We start from the raw sequence: 25,423 nt of genomic DNA on the forward strand, positions 1-25,423 counted from the left end.
GCCAGACCGTAATTCAAGCCCCGCAATTTCTCAACAAACCCAGCATCTCATTCATAATCAACCCGACGCATAGCCAAATCACTTGGTTCCTTCTTAATTTTTCGAAAGAACGAATCCACCTTCCCATTTTCCTTTTTGACAGTGCGAGATCTTAGTCCAGCAGCTGTGGAAGGAGCAAGAGGAGGATTTTTGAAAAATTCAAAAGAGTTGTAGAGAGAGGCTTTGATGTCGTAGGGATTGTGGGAGGAGAGTTCTAGGTAGGTGTATACATCTAATATCCCAATGGTTAATCTCGTTTCACCAATGCAACCTCGTCTAGCTCCCTGATAGAATGTGGAGAGATGAATGAGGCATACATACCTGCTTTGTAATAAATCGCGCCCTTCAGAGCCCTATCGACCAACCCTAATTCTCGAATAGCTTTCAAAACTCGATACACATCCATCTTGTCTGAGAAATCTTCGGTGTAGATACATATGAGTCGAGATTTTTGGAGTAGGCCGGCTCCATCGTTGGGTGCTACTTTAGCGGATATACCGAGAGAATTGGTGGAGGTGGCTTTGGCGATTGCGGCCCAGATTTCGTCTACTTCGGAGGAAGGAGAGAATATCATCCACTGAGGAAGAGTCAATATTAGAGTTAGAACGTGTATATGGTAGAGGGAGAAAATAGGAATATACGGCGGTTCGATTGTAAATACCCGATATGTATTGAGGGTTATCCGAGAACTACTTGGACACTAAACAGAGGGGTAAGAAGCTAAGATATCCGGCGCAACAACATAAGCGAGATACACTACATGCCTTCCCACTCGTACATCCACAATCAATAGCTGTATCTAGAATTTTCTGGACAATGATCTCTTTCTCTTTATTTATCATCCGATCGATTGCAACTGTGGACTTCTTCGAGTTTTCTCTCTCGATGGTATTCCGAATCGTGATCAGCTCATCAAGTAAACGATTCCCCTCGGTTACACATCTCGCCCAGCTATTTTCATAATTAGTATGTGAAATATGCTTCTCCAAATTCTCTCGGTCTTGGTATCCAGTATCACTCACTCGGTATGTTCACTAGGAGGAGCTTCATCGTTTACCGCAATGCCTTTTGGAGCCTTTCGGAAAGGATTGGTAACAAATATCCACGGAATTGATTGACTAATTTCCGTGGTTCTTGGTGGCAATCGTCGCAAAAAATCATCAATACTCTCATCAAGTTGCCATGCACATGCCTGACCTGCATACGGATTATACAAAGTCGCTTTGGATTCTGGATTTGCAAGGGCTTGGGCAACATTGGCATCTGCTTTTTCGGTTAAAGTTGGTTGATGACTTTTCCAATATGCTGTAGTGTCAAAGTCTGCAGCACGATCTTCGAACGAAGCTTTGGTCTCGGGATCGCCTAATGTGAGGGTTAGTAGTGGGATGAAAGAGGCGTCATGGCTGAATTACCATAGAAATCCGATTCATCTGATAGATAACCCTCATTGTCTGATACTTTGGTTTCTTTTCCATTCGCCATGACGTTTTTGGAAGAGACTTTCTCACACGAACTTTCGGGTGACAAGTGAGTGAAGTCGAAGTTGGAAATTGGAGAAACACGTAGATGAATTACTAATATGTGCACGTAAAGCAGTAATTATATGACCACTGGATCAACAAATCTTGAGTAGATAAAAGTAATAGTACTAAGATATGTATGGAAAGAGATGTAATATTTAAGAAATTTGACAGAAGATTTCGACTTGGAAGTGTTGAGGGGATTCACTTCAAGAAAGGTTATGCACGGACCATAGAATGCTGTCTTTTGATGGGCATCCAAATCTTGCTTTCTAGGACGAGAACCAGAAATGTTTTTTTAAGTCAATTGGGATATTGAACTTGTGGAACATTCTAGTGTGTGATGCTTGGTGTTTGATTTTGACGCTTTGGAGTTTGGGGATAGTCATTGATATTGGATTTCGTGTTGGAATGACATTTTCACCGAGAAGTATTCATCCTCTAGACCTTTCAACAGCAAACATGACCTGCACATGTTTTTCTCGGGGACGGGGGAAGCAGACACCCGAATGCATAGCGAACCACAGGGGTTCGTAGATGCTTGCAGAAGTTTGATGAAGAAGCAGTCCGGAGTACATGTAGAGAGATGGTTATGACGGGAGTGGAAACGAAGCGGAAATTGTGTGGTACTCATATTACTCCGATTCGCCGCTCCTTCTCAATATATTTGGGGCGGCCGAGCGGGATATAAAGGAAGGATGGAGATTGATGCGTAAAAGAGAATCCATTGGTTAAGCTTTCGTGACTTTGTGACTTCTGGTTCTAGATCTCGCAATTAACCCTTATGGTGACTTCATCGCATGCGGTGGCGGTGCAATGTGGCTTGAATTCACAATACTTTTCCTTGGAAACATTTAAACCTTGAGACAAGATCAACATAAAAAAATCGAAACATTTAGAACAGTCATCCCTTTCTCTCATTGCACCTACTATATTTCTCGGGAGATCTTTTGTGAGAAACAAGCTCTCCATGCCAAAAACCCATCAATCAATCAAAAATGGCCTCAAAGATCGAAGTCCTTGATTCTGATCTCTTGGACCTCCCTCCAAGTTGCATAGAATTTTGGCCAAATAACCCTTCATGGTTCGTCATTGGTACATATGAGTTAGATAAGGAAGATGAAGACTCATGGGTAAATGTTGAGAAGGCTTCGAGTGAAGTTGCTGTGAATACAGACCCTTTTCCCAATAAAGAAGGAATAATCTCTCCAGCTCCTTTGAGTTTAGTCGATCATTCTCACGAACCACTTGTTTTTGTCGAAGATAGCGATGTTATCCCGGAAGAATCAAAAGGCCAATCAGAACCTCCATCAACTCTTCAAAAAAGGAATGGAAGTGTGATGCTATATCATCTTGAGGATGGTTCCCTGTAAGCATCATTCACGAGCTTATGTCCTTCTTGTCACCTCTGATATGATTAGAACCCTTTGCCAATCACGTCCATATCCATACGGAGCGATTTATGATCTTCACTTCTGCCCCACAGACCAAGATTATTTTGCAGTTTCCTCCAGCACGGGTAGAATATCCCTCTTCAAAATAACGACTAATGATGATACTTCTCCTAATATCGAACACGTCAATACATGGAAGATATTTGATGATTCCGTTCTGATCACCTATTTTGCGTGGTGTCCTTCAACATCTACAGATGGCTACCTATCTTTAGCTGTAACGGCTTCAACCGGAGTCGTTCAAATACTTAACATCACTGGAGCTATCTACGGCAAGATACATGGTTCGGACTTACACATGAGGAAGGAAGAACCGCCAGTATCATTGCATTCTTTAAAGATCCCATATTCTGGCGAGGAGCCTCAATATGCATATTGTTGCTATTGGGCTTGTCATCCTTACATATCTTCCGAAAACTTCGGGATCTTTTCAGGAGGCGATGATTCGAAACTCCGCACTTGCATTCTAGGAAATCCCCGTAATAGGGATAACCATGTTGATTTGAATTTGCAAACGTCATACTCGGGGCATGATGCTGCTGTTATCTCTATTTTACCATTACCATGTGGGGGTAGAAGATGGATTCTCTTAACTGGTAGTTATGACAATAAAGTCAGAGTCATTGTCATGGAATGGTCCCACGGCCCAGTAACGTATGATCAGCTTGCAGAGGAAACACCAATCGATGTTGTAGCAGATTTGGATGTTGGAGGTGGTGCATACCGACTTGAATTCCTTCACGAATATCCCAGACCAACCGAAAACGAATCCAGAACTGAGTCCAGCGACGACATCTCCTTCCAAGTGCTAGCGTCATGCATGGAAGTCGGCGCAAAAATCCTAAAAGTAGAACGAAAAGATAGCATCTGGAGCGTTAAAGTTCTCGCATCCATTAACATCGAAATTCCCAAATGGCCAAACCCAACCAACAAATCTCAATTATGTTATGCCAGCGCAGTTCAGCCTGGCAGAAGAGATGGAGGTCTGGTTTTCCTAAGCTCTTATTTTAATAAGAGACGACTGAGTGGTACACCGAAAAGAGTACAGCCTACTATCACGAATGAAGATATGATTTTTGTTAGCACGTGTTTTAACAAGCGACAGTTGGGCGTTTATAAATTTGTGGAGGGGGGTAATAATGAGATTGACGAAATTGCAGCTGGAGTTGAGGCTCTTTGAGCATCGCAATCTTCGAATGATGGAAAAATTGGAACATTATATTTTTTAGTACTCGCATTGTTAAAGCTCTGCAGTTAATGAGCCGTCGGATGAAAGCTTGTTAATGGATATTGCCGATAATATCACCAGCATCAAGATGGGTACCTCGCATGCCGACAGGCATAAAATCTTTGAGAAACGACCTTAAATAAGGAACGTCTGTATTTAGCTAAATATCCTGACCCCGAAAGGTATTCGAATTATATTATGTATATCAATGCAATTTGCTTGACGAGAAAGGTTTTTGTCAAACGAATCCCACTCACTTAGCAAACAATTCCTTCTTAACCCAAAATTTTCTCAATACTATAATTACAATACCACCGAATATAATACATACAATCTGTTTCACCAGTCTATCCATCTCGTACGTATGTTCTAGGCTTCATCGTATAAACCAATCACACACTCCCGAGATCAGGCTCCTTCATAAGCACCAATCATATTAACCGAGCATCAGGCTACCACGTTTTACCATATTATTGACTATGCCGTTTTCCCCTGTTCTTCTCCATGTACACTGTGCTTCCTTTACTTGGCGAGGCGTGAGATTAAAAATCGGGGATTGAGGATTGAGGGAATGTATATATTATACTTGAGTAGACGAAAATTATCAAGTTTCTAATCGTGCGGTTTTAAGAGCCATTTTGTGTTTCGGTGATCTAGATTTATCTCATTTCTCCTTCACTACACTACAGATCATCAATAAATCCTACGCCCCCTCCTACAACGAGATTCCTCCATCATGGACTCTGTCCCCACCACCCACTCTCCTCCCCGTCCCTCTCCCTCTCCCCCCGTCCTGAACCCCGCTCCCTCGGCCAAAACATGGCTCACACAGTCGGTGTCTTCCAAGCCCTCATTGCGTTCCCCGTGATGATACACGCAGGTGTATTTACATTTTGGTGTTTAACGCTAGATGCCAATTTTACGATATATGAATTTGTGTATGTCTATTTACTCCTCTATGAAAAATGAAAAATCGCTTTTTCCATCTTTTGATTCCCCTTCTGTGATAACTAACAAAACACCCCAGAAATGCCCTCTCAAACGCCTTCTTCTCCGCTTCGATCTTGTTTATCATTATTACTCAACGAGGGGGAAACAGTGGGGATATCAGTAAAGAGTTTATGGTCTGGTTGGAAGTGGCAAAAAGCGGTTTTGCGAGTGCGGTGTGGCTTTGGTTACTCTTCGTACGTTTTACCCTTTTGCTTTTGAGAGTCTGTATGAGGATAGGAGAAGAGCAGGGAAGAGGAGAGGGAGGGATCTGTGGAAATTTGTACTGAGCGATGAAAATCCCGAGCTAATCAAACTTTATAAAATCATAGGATAGCATTTTTGGTCCCGTCCACAACTCCTACAATCAACCGCAATCACGAACGCCCCGAATTGCACAGGCGATTATTAGTTTTCTTGGTTTACCGTATGTGTTCCCTCTCTCCTCTGCCCTTTGTTCGCCTGCCCTTCCATCCTTACCACATTACCTCTTGGTTCCCTCCCTTCTGGTTTATCTCATACAATCTTAATAACAGATCACACTCCCCATTCAAAACTAATCTAATTCCCCTTATTCCCCAAATAGTTTCCTCTTCTATCCTACCCTCGCCTTCGCTATTTACGATCTCAAAACAAGTCGGAAATCTGAATTGAATGTGAATGCAGGGGTAGCAAGCACAGCAGTAGATGTAGATGAAGAAGCTGCTGCGGGAGAGAGATCACCTCTATTGAGTAGGGAGTAACTCTAATTTAGAATGTTGGATTTGTTTGACAATTTGGGTTTGCGGAATGGTTGTATAGATGGATTGGAGAAAGTGAAATTGAGAGAAGGAAGAGAGATGAGGAAGAGAAGGTAATGTGCATCAATACATTGAAGAAATAAGAGAGCATTGTAAGGTTTTTGAGAGCAGCATCATGTGAAAAAGGGAAGGCAACGAAGTAAGATTAGAAATCTGAAACGGGAATCATGTTGGCTATAACATTTCGATATCGCCAGTGCTGCCATTGAATCCGTCAATCCCCAACCCAGATTCGTGGGTTCGATAGTTGTGAGCTTGAGTGTTGCTCCTAAGCAGGACTCGCTCCAATTCAATTATATAAGAAGGGTTCCGGATAAGCCAACCAATCATTGGATCGCGAGATTTCGATTCCATAGACATCTTTTTCTGAGGTTGTGTTCACTACTCAGACAGTTAGACTTATGCCACTTGAAAAGCACAATTCTGTACTCAGCAATCATCATCTATACCTGGGATGCAACTACATAATCTTCATTTATAACTGAGCAGCCAAGAACCACGTTCTACATTCATCAACTAATTTAACGGCGTAATTTTTCCTCAAACTCCAATATGAATTTTATCACCTCAACCAAAAGATATCTCAATCATCCTACACCACCCTAAATTCATGCCACCATTGCACCTAAGCAACAAGTTTCAATCCACTTCCATTCTTACCAACCTCGCAGACACCACATACTGCACAGACAGTACCCTTATATTTAGCTTGATATTTGCTACCATCAAATGCGCAGACTTCGAATGGGGAGCCAGAGTAAATAGGTGTGTGTGAGGCAGCACAGACATCGAATTCAGCAAATTGATCAAACTCAATCTCATGGGTATCGTTGGGGTTACGTTCACAATTAGCCTTAATCTTACGAGCCTAGAAATTCTGTCAGTTAATGTCATTAAATAGTGGTGTGGACTGCTTACATTCTCAAGAACCTTGGCACTTCCACCGTTTGCCAACATCCTGTTAGCGAAGCTTAACGCGGAGTTATAGTTCTTGCTGGTGAAAGCCAATTTCATCGCACTCGTTAGAGCTAATTGTCTATGAACAACTTCCAACTTGGGAATAGTGAAATAAGCTGACAATTCCAAACTGCGCTTGAGTTTCTCTGGTGATTTTGAAATTTCATCAGCAGTTCCAATCTTCCGCCTTGAAATTTCAATAGCCATTGCTATACTATATTCTGATGCTGTCGTGATGAGTTTCTTTGCCTCTGATACCTCGGAAGCGGTTGAGACAGCGTTCACAAGCAGAGCATGAAGGATACCCTTGAATATAGTAGCGCCATCTTCAAGTTTGTTTTGTCGCATGGCATCGTATCCTCTCTGTAGGTCGATGGTTGCTAATGATTCGATATCTCGTGGAATAATAGGAAGAACCTTGCGAGGATCTGTCTCATCAACTGTTCGTCGAACATAATTGACCAAAGGCGAGAGACTTGCGGATGCAGGGAGGTAAGTCTTTGATGCTTGGTAAATTTCCATGAATCTAGGTTTCAAAGGCTCAAAGTTGACGGCGCCAAGTTGACGATTGAGTAGTTGCATAGCAGTTTCGAAAGAACCGCCGGCAACGTGATCAGCAGCGATAGGAGAGTTGCGAGCCCATAAATCAGCCTCACTGCTACCAGCGCCAGCCTCTGCACTATCAACATTGACAAAGTCATTCTCAACCTCTGGGACAATATCATCGCCCATATCCCATCCTGCAGCATCTTCATCATCATCATCGGCCTCAATGAGAGCACCAGTTTTAGCTTCATCATTTCCAGCTTCGTCAAAACCGAATCCATTTGCAGCAGCGGAAGGTTCATCCTCTAGGGAGAGACCCTCGACTTGACCAAGAAGGGCTTTCTCGAAGAAAGATTGCGAAGTTGCCTTTGTTGGCCAATTTGCCTTGAAGGTGGGGATGACAGGTTTGGGAGGGGTAAGTGGCGATCCAAGGGTAGGCAATGTGATTTGATCTTCGGTGAGGCCAGTAGCCTCGAGAATCGACTCGCATTCTTCTGTAAGTCCATGCGATTTTGCGGTCATGTAAGCAAGAGGATCTAATCTGGGTTAGTACTTCGTATGTGAGTAGCAACATGTTTAATGGAAACTTACAAAGATCAATCTCCTTGAACATCTGTATCCTATCTTGAACATCTCCAAGATATAGAGCGTTCTGGAAACGGGCAGTGAAGTCGCCACGATGTTCCGCAATTTTGGCCATTCTCGTTAGTTTTGCTTCGTCTCCAGTGGCTAGATACAGGAACGATAATTTGTCAAATTGTCGCAACTTCTGATATGTCATCTCAACAATTTGATGATTACCGTGAGCTAGGGCTTCCGCTGTCAATCTGGACCACAACTTTGGTCGGTCTAATTGCTTGGCCATCTCAACTGCGACTTCTAAGTTACCACACTCGATTGCCAATTCAAATCGAGTTTGTGGATCTTGAACGAATTGTAAGGCAATCTCTGGGTAACCCTTCTTTTGCAAATAAGAGATGATACTTTGACCAACAAGACTGGAATTCTTAATGATTTGCAACATCTCCTCATAGTTTCGCTTCACAAGGGCAAGCTTGAAACGATACTCAGTAGGATCAATATTCAGAATCTTTGGCTTAGCACTTCGGTCTAAACAGTACATAGTACGTGCCTTCACTCTGACAAGATAGACGGTTTGATCGAGGGTGCGAACGATACCATTGTCTCCGTTCAATAAAGTGTATTTGATGTGGTTCAAAGTTGAGTAAAGAAGAACGCCTGCATCATCCCAGGTTGCACTCTTGATGCGGATGGTTTCGTGAAGGGTGCTGACTTGTTCTAGAGATTTTGTAACAATTGTGACATTATGCTTGCTCAAGAGAGCTGCGTATAAGCCGTCGTTGGACCAGACAACATACTTGACACCCGATACAGTAAGTTCAGCAGTTGCTTTCTTTTGCTGGATGTCATATAAATGAACGGCAGTGGGGGTGATCAGCAAAAGATTACCAGTTCCACCAAAGTATATATCGGTGGTTCCATTTGGAGGCTTGATGGTCTTGGTTGTGGAGTTGGAAAGATCTTTGATATCGATTTGTTGAGTTGTAGCATTAAAAACGGCGAATCTGTTTCGTGCTACAAATACAGCAGAAGTACCTTGGCCTCGTTTTGTGTCATTTGAATCCATTGAGCCGGCTCCATCTCGAGGAAGATTGATGAGTTCATATGAACCGCCATCTGCAGGAGAAGTGACCAAGACAGCTCTTTCGGCTGGGTTGTAGGAAAGTGATCTAGGTGGGACCCAAGGGCTTCCGAGTTTTTTCAAGGTCAATAGTGTTGGACTTTCAATATTCTTTTGGAAATCATAAGATTTGACATGTTTATCCTTGGTGATGTAAAAGAGGTTGTTCTGATAGAAGGCAGATGCAGGGCGTTCTCGCTCAAGTTTGAATACCATGACACCATTATCGTGTCCAGCAGCGAAAAGGTTTATCTCAGGGTGAGCTGCAATGACCCAAAATCTATCATTCTCTCGCTTGAATGACTGCACTGATGTACGTTTATTGAGATCCCAAACTCGGATAGTTTTATCTTCGCCAACTGACAAGATCAAATCCTGATGAGGGTGGAATAAGCATCCAGATGCGTTTTGGAAATGCCCCCGGCAGGTGTCGACTTCCCATGCCTTTGTTTCGCTCATTCGCCATAACTTCACGAGTCGATCATCACCAGCAGAAACGATCAGAGGTAAAGTTGGATGGAAAGCTACCCAATTCACACCTCTATCGTGTCCTTCGAGTACGAATTTGACTACAGCATCAGTATTTCCAAACATATCTGCTTGAGCCTGGTTCCCTCTTGACATCTGGTCTTCGAAAGTCATCGAAGTTGGCGCCGAGTGCTTCTTTCGCAAGCCTGAGATATCCCAAACTCGAACCGATTGATCAAGGGATGCAGAAACTACCAAATCGTCTTTGGGATGGAATTGAGCGCACATTGTGTAATGATTGTGACCGGTCATTGTGCAAACTGAAAAGAATATTAGTATCGTATGCGAATACAATGTTGAGCCATTCCCAGCTTACTTAGAGAGCGATTCTGCCAGTTCCATATTCTAATAGTTTGATCGTCCGAGCTGGAAATGATCCAAGGAAGCTCATGATGAAAGAAAACTGTGCGAACATAATCCAAATGACCGTTCAAGGTGAATAGACATCTGCGAGTCTGCAATGACCAGACCTTAATCTTGTAATCATCACCACCGGAGACGAAGAGGGGTTGTGTCTTGTGGAAGTCAATTCCTCGAACTGGCCCATCATGCTCTTCAAATCTATCAATCAATGTTCCCATGCGATAATCCCATAGCTGAATGGTCGAAGAATGTAAAGAAACTAGAATCCATGGCCTATGAATATAGTTAGGTATAGGTATTGCGCATGGAATTTGTGAACGAACCGTTTAGGATGGAAAGCAATGCCCTTTGCTCTGGAAGATTTCGACTCGAACTTATATGCGTGTCAGTATTATAACCCCATTGAGCGAGCCTCTCAGTTTAAGAGTCAGAGGCCGCAACATACCTTCGTCAGCATCGTCGGGGAGGAATTGGAATTAGATGCCATGTTGACCGATGCTCTGAATGACGAACAACCCTATACGTTGCGCATCAAGTAACTGGGCGAATTAAATTAATCTTCTCCTGGTATGACACTTTCTCAAGTATAGTGCACAGTATTCTGGAGAAAGACGTAAGAAGAAAAGATATCCGGTGGTTTGTTTGAAATTAAGGTAAAGTACAGGAGGATATGGTATTAAACATCGAAGCGTGTGAAATGCGACGTTGCTGTTTCCCGCAAATAAGGCATCAACACACTCAATTGACAAGGCTGCCACCCAATTAGCACCAAAAGCTTCACCAGCCACAGGAGCTCGAAACAATCCCTGAACCACTTTTGGTTGGAGCTCTAGATTATGGAAATCTGTCCCTTGAGGGGAATGCGATAAGACCTCAATTCTATCTAGTCAGCCTTGTCTATAACATCTTCATATTCTACGAGTAGGGAAATTTTTAAGTGATCTCTACTTATGATATTTATGCTACTCATGTCTCAAATTTGATAATACATTGTAAACTTTCTTTTGTCTTGATCTTCAGGCGGACAACAGCTTCAAAGAGTTGTCTACCATCGTTAGCCTTATTAGCCTTATCTATAGCTTGGGGAAGTTCCCCTATGAAAGACCGTATAGAGGAGCGTCTTCCAACACCCAGCCGAAGCTTTTAGAACTCCACATTCAAGATGGGAGGCTTCACATTGCCATGGGGACTCTCAGGAGCTCTATTGGCATCTACATATCTTCATTCCATCTGTGTTACTGCTAGCCCATCCATCAATGTTGGCTTGCAAACATCCTTTCCCTCAGCCCCATATCTCCTTGAGCTGCTGTATGTTTAAATCTTCTTAGAGTGCCTTTCTAGCTATACTGATACCCGTGTAGAGAAACTGCAGCAACGGAAAATGTATCCTCGTACTTCCCTCTCCTTGACCGGATTGCAGACGGCTATTTTGCAAGAGCATCCACCGACAAAGACCTATATGACAAATTTATAAAAGTTCTGACAGAAGATGGTCATATGGATCCGGAGGCACTTTCATCATACAAGCTTGCATTGTCAATGAGAGTGGCTGCACCGCGTATTGAAGCACAATTCCAATATTATCACACTGCCGCAGAGGCCTCTATACAAACAGAGCAAGATTCATCCTGTCCAACATGGGTGCTCTTCGATGGACATCAGTATTGTTCTCACACATTGGATAAGCCTCATGGAACAGTGACTGGCGATTCGTGAGTTTTGAGTGATCGAGTGAAATCATCAAGTGGCTAATAGTTGGCTTATAGACAAACACAAGAACTACCATTTGACTATGTTCTCGGGAATCCTACTGGACCCCATTCCATCTTATATGCTGATATAACATCCTCAACATTTGGTTTATTCCACAAAACCTTGGTTAAAACTGCTCGTGAAGGTAAAACATCTTATCGTCTCCGTCATAGGCGAGCGATCGATGCTAGCTCGAATAAGCCTCTCATGATTCCGGGCTATGGTGTAGAGCTCGCCCTCAAAAGAACTGACTATATCGTTATTGATGACCGCAAAGATGATGAGGGAACAACTGAATCCAAGACCGAGGCCAAGGTCAAGTTTGAAGACGAGGAGGTAGCTGATCTCAAGCCCCTCTCCACATCAGAGCTTTCTTCACTGGGACTCAAAGCATCTAGTTTCATTATGCAGAGTGACAAGCCATTTGATTCCCTCATCAAGCTTTCACAAGACTTTCCAAAACATTCCAGTGCTATAGCTTCCCACAATGTCTCTTCCGAGTTCTTTGCGGAGCACAATTACAACCGCGGCAAATTGGTCCCCGCAGGGACCAACGTATGGTGGATGAACGGTGTGCAAATGATAGATCGTCAGATTGATGCTATAAATATCCTCGATATCTTACGAAAGGAGAGAAAACTGATCCATGGTGTTCGTGATCTTGGGTTGACAGGACCTGAAGCTGTCCAGTTACTTTCCCATTCTAGCATTTCCGAAGCTAAGAGTAATGGAGACGTTCAAAGGTTTGATTGGAGAGATGAGATTGAGGGAGGTAGTGTTATCATGTGGTTGAATGACATCGAAAAGGACAAACGCTACCAAGAATTTCCCGAGACTCTTGGCGCTTTACTGCAGAGAACATATCCTGGGCAGCTCCCCTCAGTCCGTAAGGAAATTTTCAACTTGGTTATACCAGTGGATTTCAGTACGAAAGAAGATATCGCACTCGTCGCTGAAACACTTGCAAGTTTCGTCAAAAGAAAATTAGTCCTCCATATTGGGCTTGTTCCAATCACCACTTCTCCAACCGCTGTAGAGCAAACAAGAGTCTTGTATCATCTTTTGGATGTTTATGGACTCTCTGGAGCTATTGCTTATCTTGAGGCTTCCGTTACAAATGGGGCAGCTAACCCAACTGAAAAGTCTTTCCAAGCCGCTATCGAGGGACGGGAGGTTCGAGCCGAGAAGATAGCAATTCCTCTTGTGGATTTACTGAAGTCAGATCATTACAACGATCAAATTGATGCTGCAGGCCGCTGGACCACAAGACTCTCTGCGAACGGCGACTTTCCACCAATCTTCGTAGATGGAGTCGCGCTCCCTAGAGACGAAAATTGGTTGCAAGCAATGGTCCAACGACTCACCGCAGACTTGCAAGTTATTCAGCAGGGAGTTTTCAACGAAATATTTACCCAAGAATCTTACATCCCAGACTTCTTCCTCTCCGAAGCAACGCCACGACGAAACTCCCTTATAGTTCCAGAAAGTGACAAGAATCTGAAGATAATTGATATTACCACTCTTTCGAAGCAGCATGGCGATCTTCTTTCCAAATTACCCAAGATTGGATCAGATTCGGCATCGCCTAAGGAAGATTGGGCTCACATGATTCTGGTAGCAGATTTATCATCTGCTTCTGGTTTAGAGCTTCTTTTATCCGCGGCTACATTCCGGGAATCTGTTCCAGCTCTTGAGATTGCCATCCTCCATAATTCTCCCGGTGAATCCGAAACATCAGATTTCAGCACCCATTTGTTCTCACATATCCAGAAGAAGTCAGACAAACCATTTGTGGACGCACAAGTTTTGTCTAGCTTAGTGAGCCCTGAAGGACCTGAATTGGATCTCACGACTCAAGATTCCGCAAGGGCTTTTTGGAAGGAAGCCGGTCCATTGGTCCGAGCTGCAGCCCTGTCACCAGGTGAAAATGGCATCTTGCTTAATGGACGGCTTGTTGGGCCAATACCTGCTGGTTCCGAACTTAACCAAGAAGACCTTGAGCAGTTGATCTCATATGAACGTGCCAAACGCATAATTCCTGTTTATTCTGCCATGCAAAGTCTCGGATTGTCAGATAAGATTGCTGATCCTTTGGCTGGTGCCAAAATTTCCTCGATGGTCGCGTTGTCATCAGTATCAGATACACCCGATGGCATGTTTGAGCAGGCACCAACTAATAGAATCAGTGCATTCGACGTTTGGAACTCTTCTTATACATCCATCGAAACAGGAGATTCGTCAACTGCAACCATACATATGACTGTTACTATCGATCCAGCTAGTGAACAGGGGCAGAAGTGGGTTCCAATCGTGAAGGCTATATCTGAACTCGAAGGAGTCTATCTTAAGATGTTCTTAAACCCCAAAGAACGTCTCCAAGAGCTTCCAGTCAAGAGATTTTATAGATACGTTCTAGATTCGAAGCCTACTTTTGACGACGAAGGTGCTCTGATTGAGCCTGGTGCCTCGTTTACCGGCGTGCCACAGGAGGCATTGTTGACTGTCAAGTTGGACATACCACCAGCATGGCTAGTTGCTCCTAAAGTTTCTATCCATGACCCGGATAACATCAAACTCAGCTCTATCAAGGCTGATGTCGATGCGTTATATGAGCTTGAACATATTCTCATTGAAGGTCACTCAAGAGACATGCCATCTGGCAGTCCTCCTCGCGGAGCACAGCTCATTCTAGGCACCGAGAGAGACCCACATTTTGCCGACACCATAATAATGTCTAATCTAGGGTACTTCCAATTCAAAGCTAACCCTGGATTTTACAAGATTGATCTACAGAGTGGAAGAACCTCCGAAATATTTAAAATTGATAGCATAGGCTCAAAAGGATGGGCGCCTGTTCCTGGTGACAACACCACGGAAGTTGTTCTCATGAGCTTTCAAGGAGCCACTCTATATCCTCGTCTTTCTCGCAAGCCTGGTATGGAAGGAGAAGATGTCCTTGAAGCCAAGGTTGAATCTGCAATGGACTACGTCTCCCGAGGATTAAACTTTGCGCAAGGCATCTTAGGCAGCAAAACAAAAGCTACTGCAGCAGTGGAGGAGCAGGCCGAGATAAACATCTTTTCTGTTGCTAGTGGTCATCTTTATGAGCGTATGCTGAATATCATGATGGTTAGTGTCATGAAGAACACGAAGCACACTGTAAAGTTCTGGTTTATTGAGCAGTTTCTATCCCCATCTTTCAAAGATTTCATTCCTCATCTTGCCGCAGAATATGGCTTCAAATACGAAATGGTAACGTATAAATGGCCTCATTGGCTCCGAGGACAAACTGAGAAGCAACGTGAGATTTGGGGCTACAAAATCCTCTTCTTGGATGTTCTTTTCCCATTATCTCTAGACAAAGTTATCTTCGTGGATGCCGATCAAATCGTTCGTACAGATATGATCGAGCTCGTAAATCATGATCTTCAAGGTGCACCATACGGCTTCACTCCTATGTGCGATAGCAGAACCGAAATGGAGGGTTTCCGTTTCTGGAAACAAGGCTACTGGGAGAAATTCCTTCGTGGCTTACCTTACCATATCAGTGCTCTTTACGTTGTAGATCTCCGCCGATTCCGTCAGATTGCTGCAGGAGATCGTCTTCGCCAACAATATCAATCTCTCTCTGCAGACCCAAATAGTTTATCAAACTTGGATCAAGATTTACCAAACCATATGCAACAGGTTCTTCCTATCCACAGTCTACCGCAAGAATGGCTTTGGTGCGAAACTTGGTGCAGTGACGAGAGTCTCAAAGAAGCGAGAACGATTGATTTGTGTAACAATCCGTTGACTAAGGAACCGAAGTTGGACAGAGCAAGGAGACAGGTACCGGAGTGGACACTGTATGACGATGAGATTGCCGCTGTCGATAAGAAGAGAAAAGGGATCAATATAAATGGAAATGAGAGTGCGGAGGGTAGAAATACGAAAAGTAGAACAATGGAGGAGACGGTGGATACAAAAACTAAGAAAGATGAGTTGTAGATGAGTGGGGAATAGAGAATTGATCTTTGTATGATGTATAATATTAGTTTATTTGTCATGATGCCTTTGTTTGCGTGCTTTTTCACTTCGTTCACTTAATATTTCAAGCTTCATTATTGCTGTATCAAATGTGAAGTGTTGATAGTTACACAAGCATCATTGACTCAAGCCTTTGTATATTGCATGCTTCATTGTAACTGAGCCACATATTTTCATCGCCCACTGTCTGACTGCTGCACAAGAATGAAGTAATAAATGTGTATGATTTGTATGAATTCCGGAGCAATTATTCATTACAAACATCTTGTTCCAAATATGCATCCTCTATATTCCAATCCATAGCTAGTAAGCTAGAAAATTGTACACCGCTTCAGCTCTGCTTGGGTCACTTTGAACAAGCACTATATCTCTACTTGTTCACATAGATCGAAGCGTTGACTGTAGGATCAAAGAATCAGGAGAATAAAGCAAAGCAGATTAGATTTGCAAAGTGTAGAAGCATCTAGTGATCTATGAATATACCGAATGAGGGGAATTCACACCCAAGTAATGTATACGCAACACCAATAAGGATATAGTAGATATTCACTTAGTCTGATATTAAGCCTTACACTTCCTGGACCTTCGTACTTCCATTAGTATGCCTTTGAAGTTCATATGGAACATTGAGCAAGTCAATCTCAACTCTCTAGACTGAAGGTACTTTAGTCACTCCTCGTCACGAAGGAGATCTCTCCCATATATTGTACATTATATCCAATTAAAAAATAATCAAAATCACATCAAGTTTACATGTTTCTCCTCAAAGTAATAGATGTCAGTCATAGTTCGAATTCACCCCTGCTGAGTGTCTGAGAATTCAACAGAGGTTGGAGGTCCGAGCACATTTCTCTGGATTTTGGCCGTTTTAAGTGAGCTGTATCCAACTCAAGAACCTCCCATTCGAACACTCCATAAACCTCAAAATCTGCAAACCAAAGTTATGGGTAGCACTATTAATCCTTGAGATTTCATATACCAGTTTCGTCTTTCATCAACAAGAGAAGAATTGTGGTACTTCATTTCAATAAAGGATACAGATTATTTTGGCTCAATCAACAGAGACCCATCATAACTCACTGTTACGACTTCTGGTTTTCACAAAAAGCTTACACAGAACATTGACTGGAAGGTCAAACAGAATTCAATATGCCTTTTAAGCCGTTTTTCGTGAGTATTTCCTTTCTCTTCAAAACCAATCAAGCAATTTGTTATCTTTTAGATCTCTTGACTAATTGATTCGTAGCCGTTCAATCAGGACCATCCAACCTTTCCTGCCGAATTTCGCTCCCAGCAGAAAGATTTCTCTTCAAGGGACGCAGCGAGAGGGGCTAATCCTATTCTACAAGATGATCGAATGAACCACAGCTTTATCTTCGAAAAAGGATGCCGCATAGCATTTTCTGGATTTTTCCGTCATGGATCAAAAGACTTTTGTCTTGTCGAAAACATGAATCCTGACCTCCTCACGGAGATCTTTTTCGAGATCAAACATAGTTCCAATCCTTCGGAACATGCAGATATCACAGCTGCAGTATGTGGTATCCGCGATTCGACTAAGTTCTTCTTCGTCAGCTGCAACTATCATGACCCAGAGCATATTACTATTCGCACATATGCCAAATTTAGGAACTTTGATTGGAATGACCAGTCGCAGATTGATGATCTCAATCTCTTTCGGATGGCAGCTATTGCAGAGGGTTGTGGCATCATTGCTTTTGCTGAAGACGGTCAAATACTCCCTCCATCTGAGATGAGATCGACGATTGAAGTAACACCTGAAGAGCAAAGCTCGAAGGAGCAGAGGGCTTCCACAATCGCAGAGTCTTCATTTGATGACATGCAAAATGATACACGCGTCTCAAACAGCTCTGATGCAAAAATTCATGTTACAGCTTCCACACCCGTGCTTTCAGGAGCGCAAAATTTGCAAGCACACCCGTCGGCACCAAAGTTCCAGTTTCGACCAACTGCACCGCAATTCCAACCAGTTACGACCAAATTTCAGGTCAATAGCAGGCAGCCCCATTTCAATGCCGGACCACTTGAAAGTGACCGAGTTCGGGGAGCGCCGGGCGTTGGGCAAGGGCTACAGAGTCTTATACGGCCCGGAGGACATGTGCAACAACCACCCGCTCAACATGATCGCAGCAATGAAACATTACACCAGTTCAACCAACGACAGGTCGACAACCAAGGCCAAAATCCAGGATCCGGAATGCAGCAACGACGTGAAAAAGTTGCGTCTCCTCACTATTCTCAGCAGATTGTGACCCAATTTCAAGGACAGGAATTTGGGATGCGAAAATTGCCTATCCATCACGGGAGTGATACTTTCCATGCTCAAGAGTATGGAACGCTACCACAACAGACACAACAAATTTACGGACATATGCCCCAATATACAACATTACAAAACTACACTCCACCACAGGACCAAAGATACAATTTTCAGCAGCAGCATCATCGACAGAGCTTTAAGCAATTTCAAGCCCAAGGTGACGTGATGGATCAGTGGTATAACCAGAAAACCCCATTACAATTCCAAAATCAAGTCTGTGGAATGTATCAACAATATGACCAGGGCCAGCAGAAGCTTGAACAGCCTCAACTTCATGGTCCCCACGCACCTCGTCAATATGTCCAACAAGATCAAAATGACTTCCAGAATCTTGTGGCCTCTCAACAAATTGCCCAGCGAAATCCTGTCCAAATCCAAATCGAAAGACACGGGGGAGCCCAGCAGTCACGGCAAGGTTATTATCACTTTGAAAACCTGACCACTGCGGAATTTCAACAGTATGAAAAGAACAGGAATAATAGCCAAGATTCGAACCCTCAGAAAGTACAATCTGCGCCCGAACAAAATAATCTGGACCCTCCCGAGTTCAAGTACTGAAGGCGAGACACTGACTTCTCGGAGCAATAACAAGACATCCGAGTCCAGATACTGGTGCAGGTGCAGGCGCAGGCGCAGAGGTGGGTTATCAAAGTGCTTTAAGTTCCATTTTTAAATGGGGTTTGTCGAATGACTTCGTCGGTACTCGTATGAGTGTCGAAAAGTATTAGAATATGTGGCTTCTATTGTGTAATGGCTGCCTGCAACTTATCAGTCCGTCGGGGGATATGTATATCGTGGGAGAAGGTGATCATACTAAAATAAGCGGATGTTAGTGATGTGAGCTTTCATAGTAGATGGGATAGGGAGGTAAAGAAAAGATTGTAAATAGGCCTGCTACTCTTGGCGCAAGAAATCCCGCTGTTCTTGTTCGCTTCTACCTAATTAGTGTTGCGTTTTTGCTTGGTATCAGGTGTGGAACAGACTATAAGGTTTTTGCAGCAGGATATTAGTGATGGAAAGCTTCTCAACATGGTCAGGGAGAATTACTGGATTAAAATGTAAAGAGAGTTACTCAAACCAGCCGCATGACGAGGTGTTCCTGACAAAGGTGATTACTTTACCTTGTCGTGTTATGCAAAAGTTTCATAACTTCGAGAACTCCACGTCACTCACATATCTCCCAACGATCACAATGATGGTGATCTTCATGATTATTTCAGGTCTTTTAGAAACCCTCAAGACAAAACTGAGTGAATTTGCTGTCCTAGCTATATTCGACTTGAAGCGAAATCCCGTGACTTTTGGGAAAGCAGTGTACAATTGAATTTCTCCCCTCCTCCCCTCCGCTACGGCAACCAGTCTTTTCATGTCAGTTTTGCAACCACATTTCTTCGAATTGCAAAATCAAGACGGCTTTCTCTTCCTTGTACATTTCTATTGAGTGATACAATTTACAATCATTGGAGTCAGAGTTGCCATCACTTGCACTTTTTTTTTTTCTTACTGAGCACCTGGTGTCTCCCCTCTCCACCGAATATTGCACAAGTTTGAGAACAATAGACTTTCATAACACTAGTAGGGATTCCTATGATGATAATCTTCTATTTCTATTGTTTTCGGTTAGATTTGCTAATATTGCCTGAAAACTAGCAGCTCATTCTGACAGGAACCGATTGTCATCAAGGCAGAGCCCAAATTACTCAAAACAAACTCAAAAATTGGCGCATCACGAAAGCTTCAGTCACTTAACACGCAGATAATAAGCAGCCCAAGATTTACAAAAACAACATCGTCGTTGGCCATTGATAGCGACTGGGTTGCCCTTCACGTTTCAAATACTTGTTCAAACCAAGCAATTTGAGTTGCACAGAATTCCCACATACAACCCTCACAAGCAGGTAGCTCTACTGGATTATTTATCAGAAAATTCAGGATCAAGTAAGTCCAACAAGCTACTTTACCTTTCAGCATGCTAATATGGCTTTAGAACGTTTTGAAGGTCTTCGCCAGAAACAATTTCAACATCCTCTTCTAAAACTTGAAACTACTACAAATTCATTATGTCTCCACCTCAGATATCCGTAGACGTTGCTTTGACCTTGCTTGTATGTTGGCTATGATATAACATATCTTTGATGGAACAATTGTATACTAACTGATACCCAGAGGAACAGCGATACTAATTTTCTCATCGGCTACGAAAATTCGATCCCTGATCCGAGATACTTGACAATCGAGCAAAGAAGAGACCACACTGCTGCTGTCTTGGGAAAGCCCGAGCCTCATAAGTTCATCTACTTTCATTTCAGGAAGGTCGACGACTGGGTAAGATCTAAGCAAATTATCATGCATAGATACCCCAATGCCCGCCACCACGATTGGGACAATCAGGATGATATCAATAAGCTCAATGTGTTCAGAATTGCTGCCATCACATTAGGATTGACTGGTACTGATGTTTCAGTTGGAGAGAGATGCTGGAGCATTGTACCCAAGTCACTAAAGAGAATGTGGTTCCCAAATTTGGTACAATTTGTTGAAGAACGCAGAGCTGAATTTGCCAGATATTTAGCTCAGGCGACCATCGATGAAGAAGCTGATGGAGATGATGAAGATGATGAAGACGATGAAGACGATGAAGACGACGGAGATGATGGAGACGACGCACATAATGGTATTTCTTCAGGGCTTTCCGATGAATTTAAGATTGTAGCTGACATTCCTGGAGGTCAGAATAACCCTATTACTCTAGCTCACAGTACCACTGAAGCTGTAGCTGTATCCTCAGAAGAACAGCAAGGATCCGCAGAAGCAGAAAGCGGTATGACTCTTGAGACAATTGATAATCACAGTGTTGTAGTTAACAGCTCAGATGATGACGACTTATCATCCGATGGCGATAGAGATCGTCAAGCGCTTCGAGCCTATGACGCTGCTCAAACTGCGCTCGCATCTTCCTCCAACATCCCCGTTGGATTATCAATTCTGAACCCAGAATTAAGCTCTGCTTCTACACATAGCTGCTCGCCAATCTTCTACTCTCCATTCATTGGCTCTCCAATCGTTGGTCCTCAACCATTGAGTTTACCTGCAGAAATGGGATCGTTGAATCTCAGTGATGACCCTGATGAAATGGACTTTGAGTTGGAGAATTCTGTCAACAATGAGAGCTATGAAGAAAGTTCATTGCTATAGAGAGCGAGATAGCTGCAGGTGAAGGCAAAGTTTGTGTGCGTAAATTTATCCAGAACTTAACTTCTGATCCAAGCTAATGTCAAATTTCCAGAATAACAAAAGCTTGCGTTGAGAAATTTGGATGTACTGGGATCTCAGTAAATCTCTAACAAAGTTCGAGAAATATCCTTGGTGTTCGTATGATTCGATTCTCTCCACCAAGCCTACGTGTTGCTCAACTACCAACGTCTCACCATCGGCGAGAATATTTACGCGGATCAGCCTCGGATATTCTGCGAATCCAACAGCGATATCTCTACAGTTTCGCAAAATTCCCCTTTCAACAAGCCTCCATTCCACAAGCCTTCATTCCTGCGACTTATGTTTTTGGCAATATTATGTCTAGAAGAGCACCTTTTTTTGATAATAGTCAATGGCAAAGCCAGAAAGAACACCGGTGTTGGCATAGCGGGTTCACTACGGTTGGCTTTTGAATGTTGTTTCCTTTTCTGTCTATTTCTTTAATTTCCTTGATAATAATAAAGTTGATGGATTTCGTCGCAGAAAATCTGTTGAACACAGACATAGCTTCGTTCAGACCTTCTATCAAAGACGTTGTTCTTCAGTCGACATTGCGTCTTCGTCGCGATATTGGATCAACGCTATCTTGGCTAGATTGCACTTGTTTGTAATCCTTCCGGGAAGTCATCTTAGCTAGGTAGTTCATGGAATAAAATTCTCTTGAATCAAATACGATTGAACGGATTCTCAGTTTACTCGCTGATGACGCATGAAATGTCTCTGTTATGATTCTGCTTGTACATGTAAAAGCCGCATACCAAGAGAAGATCAATTGAAACTAAAATTCATCACTTCTAGTTAATATTCATGAGCCGCAGCTACCTTTTCTGTCCTGTGAACTCCAGAACGGAGCACCTCAAATCGGGGCTTTTTTTCAGCATGCCAGTTCAAGATACAAACAGTAATTCTATTTCAATATATATTTACATGACTAAGTAATTATTATCATTAAACTCTGAGGTGTATAGCGAGCGCCAAGAATTTAAACAGCAGGTCCTCTACCAATCCAGGTACGATAACTTCTGAAAGGACCTCTTCGTTTATCAATATTCTTATACTGTCTACCAGGAGCAAGTCCTTGTTGATTGGTAGTAAAGTATAACCATCCATCCAAGATGGCCATTGTATCAGCAGCCTGAACTTGACCACCACGAACGAGGGTCTTGAGGTTATAGTTCGCAGCTGCTACCATGCCTTCACCACCAGCTGGGACCCCGTTGACCTCATCGGTGACTTCGGACTGAAGAGTATCAGCGTAGAGAATTGCGTTTTGCTGCAGGTTGAATTAGTAACAGTATGGAATCATAAAAGGTAAGAGACATACAGCAGAAGCACAAATATATACTCTTCCACGGTCATCAGCCGTAAATCCAGCTTGCTCAGATGGAAAGTTTCCAGGATTCTGAACTACGGCCTCGATCTCTGCGTCTGTCAAATTAGAGATGAAAGCTTCCTGAGACGCAAAGTACCAGTGGTTAGAAGCCTTGACACCCCAGTACACATTACCCCCAGTCAACGCAATGCCGTTAGTTCCAGAGTTGAGGTTTGAAGATGTAGTACCGACCCAGTTTCTGATGACTTCTCCATTGTACATGGAGATAAAATGGGGATCGGGGGTCGTGAAGGTGCTATTGAAGAGATGTCTAACAGTGGCTCCGGTGTCGAGATCTATAGTCGTGATAGAACCGTATGCTGAGTCCTCGGTAACAAATGCATATCCGGCGGTGCCAAGAGTATTGTTGACTTTGATATCGTTCAACTGGATTTTGGTATAGTAAAGCTCAGGTGGATAGATATAGTTACGGATCAGCTCTCCGGTAGTGTAGTTGAATGCCATAATTTTAGCTCCATAGGTCGTGGGGTAGGAACTAAGTGAAGGTCAGCTGATGTTTCACACTTCAAAAAAGCACTAAGCCCCTGAATTCGTAGACGAAGAAACAGAAATATAAACATACGCTCCATTAGGAACTCCACTATCAATAACCCAAAATGTGCCCTCCGCATCCAAAACCACATTCTGCACATTGACAAAGCACTCTGAAGCATTTTGACCCGCAACACAATTTTGCCATTCAGCTGATGGCCAAGGAGCTTCACTATTGAAGCCTGTTGCTTTTGTAAGAGTCCAGTTTTGTGGCTCCATATTCCGTGCATAGGTGAAGAAGATATTGCCATCCGGATCCAAACCTAGTCCCGTAGGAGCACGCACATACTCATGAACGGCTTCCAATCCTGGCCCGATGACATCCAAATCGGCTGAACATTGTCCAATGGTGGTGAGATTGGTGCGCTGTTGTGATAACGGAATCGGACAGGTGCCATTGAAGGTTTGAGCGGCTGCTGTCGCTGCAAAAGCAGCTAGAAGGAGTAACATCCTTACGAGTCTAGAATGTTCGCGTATTGACGAAAAATGAGAAGCACAAAGAAACTCAATAAAACACACGGTCTAAGATCCATTCATCATGATTAGACGGGAGGTATGTATTTATTTGAAAATTTGAATAAGGCTGCGCCTGCAATCATGGCAATACTGCGGTACTGAAAAACTTCGGCATTTCGATTTAAGGTTGGTGATGATGATATTCGGAACTTGGCACTCGCTTGGCATATTCCACAATTTATTTAGAGGCGCCGGCGACCCCTCCACGGCCACTTGGCGCATGATATTGTGGAATAAGCTCAGATTAATGAGGTGGACGAAGCGGCTTGCTCGTGGTGGATCTCCAAACACCTTAATAGATAAATTGGAGGTAAATTATTTGTTCCAAGGAATTGGCAAACTTTCTGCGATATTGTATATATAAAGTGAACCCGCGGATTTTTTTTTGGAAAGAAATGCTATATGTCTCGGAGGTTTGATTCTGATTAAGATAAGGTTTGCTTACTTGGAATTTCTACAAAGCTCAAAGAGGGCATATGCTGTGCCAAGTGGATGCTGCAAACTAACATAGCTAATTATTAACTGTGACCCCTTTTTTGATAATGCCCAAAATCTACATTTTCCCCAGCATGTCATCTCAATTATATCCTTATTTCATTAAAGATAGAAGTACAAAGTGTGCGAATGAAAGAGACCATGGACAAATAATTTGTTAATGCTCTGTTATCGGGAATCATGACATGCTAAAACCAGAAATTTCATTTATGAAGTTCTGGTTTAAACAAGCTTCGATATCTCTTTTTTCTCACATGGGTACCCGAATCGAGATTCTAGTGGCCCAAGTTCGCCTAAGCAAAGCAACTCCTCTGACGCCAATTCCTCAATCAGTCAGATCTCCTAGGATCGGACTAAATACTATTGCCTTTAAGAAGGAGTTGACGAAAAATCCTGTGATCAGATGTACCTGGATCTTAAGATCGAGAATAGTGGAGTTGCTGTTCGGTACTGGCTGCCGCAAGCCTCAAGTTTATAAGTTAAATTTGGTAGACACTGAGGTGAGGGATCCGCCGTTCGGAGCGGAAAATGCTGAGAATGTAGGGAATTGAAGGTCTTAGACAAGGAAGTCTTTAGCAGCTCGATATTCGACAGGAAATATGCTAGGTCGCTGATTATAAGGAATGAAACGGCTCATTGATATCTTATGTTAATATCCCGAGTTCTCCAGAGCGAGAAGGAAGTACTTGGAAGGTAATGCCTTTTGATGAAAACATTTTTTGAAAAATTGGGATTCCCTCCTTGTTCTCTCCATACTTCATTCATATCCCATTCATTGCGAGTGGATTCAAACGTAATTCGTGTGCAAACTGGAGATTCAAGAATGACATATCCGCGTCGTGTACCCAAAGACTCGATAAATAAAGCCACGGATTCAAAATTCAATACCTACCCGGGTGCATTTCGTTGCATTGTAGTTTTGTACTTGAAAGGGGTATACCTGGTCGTGATTCAGCAGTTATATAATAAAGATAATATACGATGGAC

General features: G+C 42.9%; 9 protein-coding genes across 9 annotated transcripts; 5 read left to right on the plus strand and 4 right to left on the minus strand.

The window, feature by feature from the left end:
• Positions 1–47: 47 nt before the first annotated feature.
• Bfra_002788 (putative dna polymerase ii large subunit-like protein) lies at positions 48–1,521 on the minus strand (the record flags this gene model as incomplete). Its single annotated transcript, XM_037333202.1, has 5 exons — positions 48–271; positions 361–616; positions 795–990; positions 1,062–1,401; positions 1,452–1,521. The coding sequence occupies 5 exons, from the start codon at positions 1,519–1,521 to the stop codon at positions 48–50; spliced, it is 1,086 nt and encodes a 361-aa protein (XP_037195330.1).
• A 1,036-nt stretch (positions 1,522–2,557) lies between these two features.
• On the plus strand, positions 2,558–4,193 carry Bfra_002789 (putative wd-40 repeat-containing protein; the record flags this gene model as incomplete). Its single annotated transcript, XM_037333203.1, has 2 exons — positions 2,558–2,928; positions 2,981–4,193. The coding sequence occupies 2 exons, from the start codon at positions 2,558–2,560 to the stop codon at positions 4,191–4,193; spliced, it is 1,584 nt and encodes a 527-aa protein (XP_037195331.1).
• Positions 4,194–5,060: 867 nt separating this feature from the next.
• Bfra_002790 (uncharacterized protein) lies at positions 5,061–5,971 on the plus strand (the record flags this gene model as incomplete). Its single annotated transcript, XM_037333204.1, has 4 exons — positions 5,061–5,179; positions 5,269–5,425; positions 5,561–5,655; positions 5,815–5,971. 4 exons carry the CDS (start codon positions 5,061–5,063, stop codon positions 5,969–5,971), a joined length of 528 nt encoding a protein of 175 aa, XP_037195332.1.
• A 682-nt stretch (positions 5,972–6,653) lies between these two features.
• Positions 6,654–10,611, minus strand: Bfra_002791 (putative coatomer subunit protein; the record flags this gene model as incomplete). Its single annotated transcript, XM_037333205.1, has 6 exons — positions 6,654–6,896; positions 6,947–8,067; positions 8,123–10,021; positions 10,078–10,397; positions 10,448–10,497; positions 10,570–10,611. 6 exons carry the CDS (start codon positions 10,609–10,611, stop codon positions 6,654–6,656), a joined length of 3,675 nt encoding a protein of 1,224 aa, XP_037195333.1.
• A 675-nt stretch (positions 10,612–11,286) lies between these two features.
• Positions 11,287–15,866, plus strand: Bfra_002792 (putative udp-glucose:glycoprotein glucosyltransferase protein; the record flags this gene model as incomplete). Its single annotated transcript, XM_037333206.1, has 3 exons — positions 11,287–11,432; positions 11,486–11,836; positions 11,891–15,866. 3 exons carry the CDS (start codon positions 11,287–11,289, stop codon positions 15,864–15,866), a joined length of 4,473 nt encoding a protein of 1,490 aa, XP_037195334.1.
• Positions 15,867–17,054: 1,188 nt separating this feature from the next.
• On the plus strand, positions 17,055–18,974 carry Bfra_002793 (uncharacterized protein; the record flags this gene model as incomplete). The annotated part of the gene is made up of 3 exons (XM_037333207.1): positions 17,055–17,075; positions 17,152–18,797; positions 18,839–18,974. 3 exons carry the CDS (start codon positions 17,055–17,057, stop codon positions 18,972–18,974), a joined length of 1,803 nt encoding a protein of 600 aa, XP_037195335.1.
• A 1,332-nt stretch (positions 18,975–20,306) lies between these two features.
• On the plus strand, positions 20,307–21,441 carry Bfra_002794 (uncharacterized protein; the record flags this gene model as incomplete). The annotated part of the gene is made up of 2 exons (XM_037333208.1): positions 20,307–20,351; positions 20,413–21,441. 2 exons carry the CDS (start codon positions 20,307–20,309, stop codon positions 21,439–21,441), a joined length of 1,074 nt encoding a protein of 357 aa, XP_037195336.1.
• A 409-nt stretch (positions 21,442–21,850) lies between these two features.
• On the minus strand, positions 21,851–22,053 carry Bfra_002795 (uncharacterized protein; the record flags this gene model as incomplete). Its single annotated transcript, XM_037333209.1, is given in 2 exon segments — positions 21,851–22,023; positions 22,035–22,053. The coding sequence occupies 2 exon segments, from the start codon at positions 22,051–22,053 to the stop codon at positions 21,851–21,853; spliced, it is 192 nt and encodes a 63-aa protein (XP_037195337.1).
• A 430-nt stretch (positions 22,054–22,483) lies between these two features.
• On the minus strand, positions 22,484–23,875 carry Bfra_002796 (putative major royal jelly protein; the record flags this gene model as incomplete). The annotated part of the gene is made up of 3 exons (XM_037333210.1): positions 22,484–22,774; positions 22,826–23,369; positions 23,457–23,875. The coding sequence occupies 3 exons, from the start codon at positions 23,873–23,875 to the stop codon at positions 22,484–22,486; spliced, it is 1,254 nt and encodes a 417-aa protein (XP_037195338.1).
• Positions 23,876–25,423: the final 1,548 nt, after the last annotated feature.

The sequence above is a fragment of the Botrytis fragariae genome, assembly GCF_013461495.1.
Source record: "Botrytis fragariae strain BVB16 chromosome Unknown tig00000012, whole genome shotgun sequence".
NCBI classification, from domain to species: Eukaryota; Fungi; Ascomycota; class Leotiomycetes; order Helotiales; family Sclerotiniaceae; genus Botrytis; species Botrytis fragariae.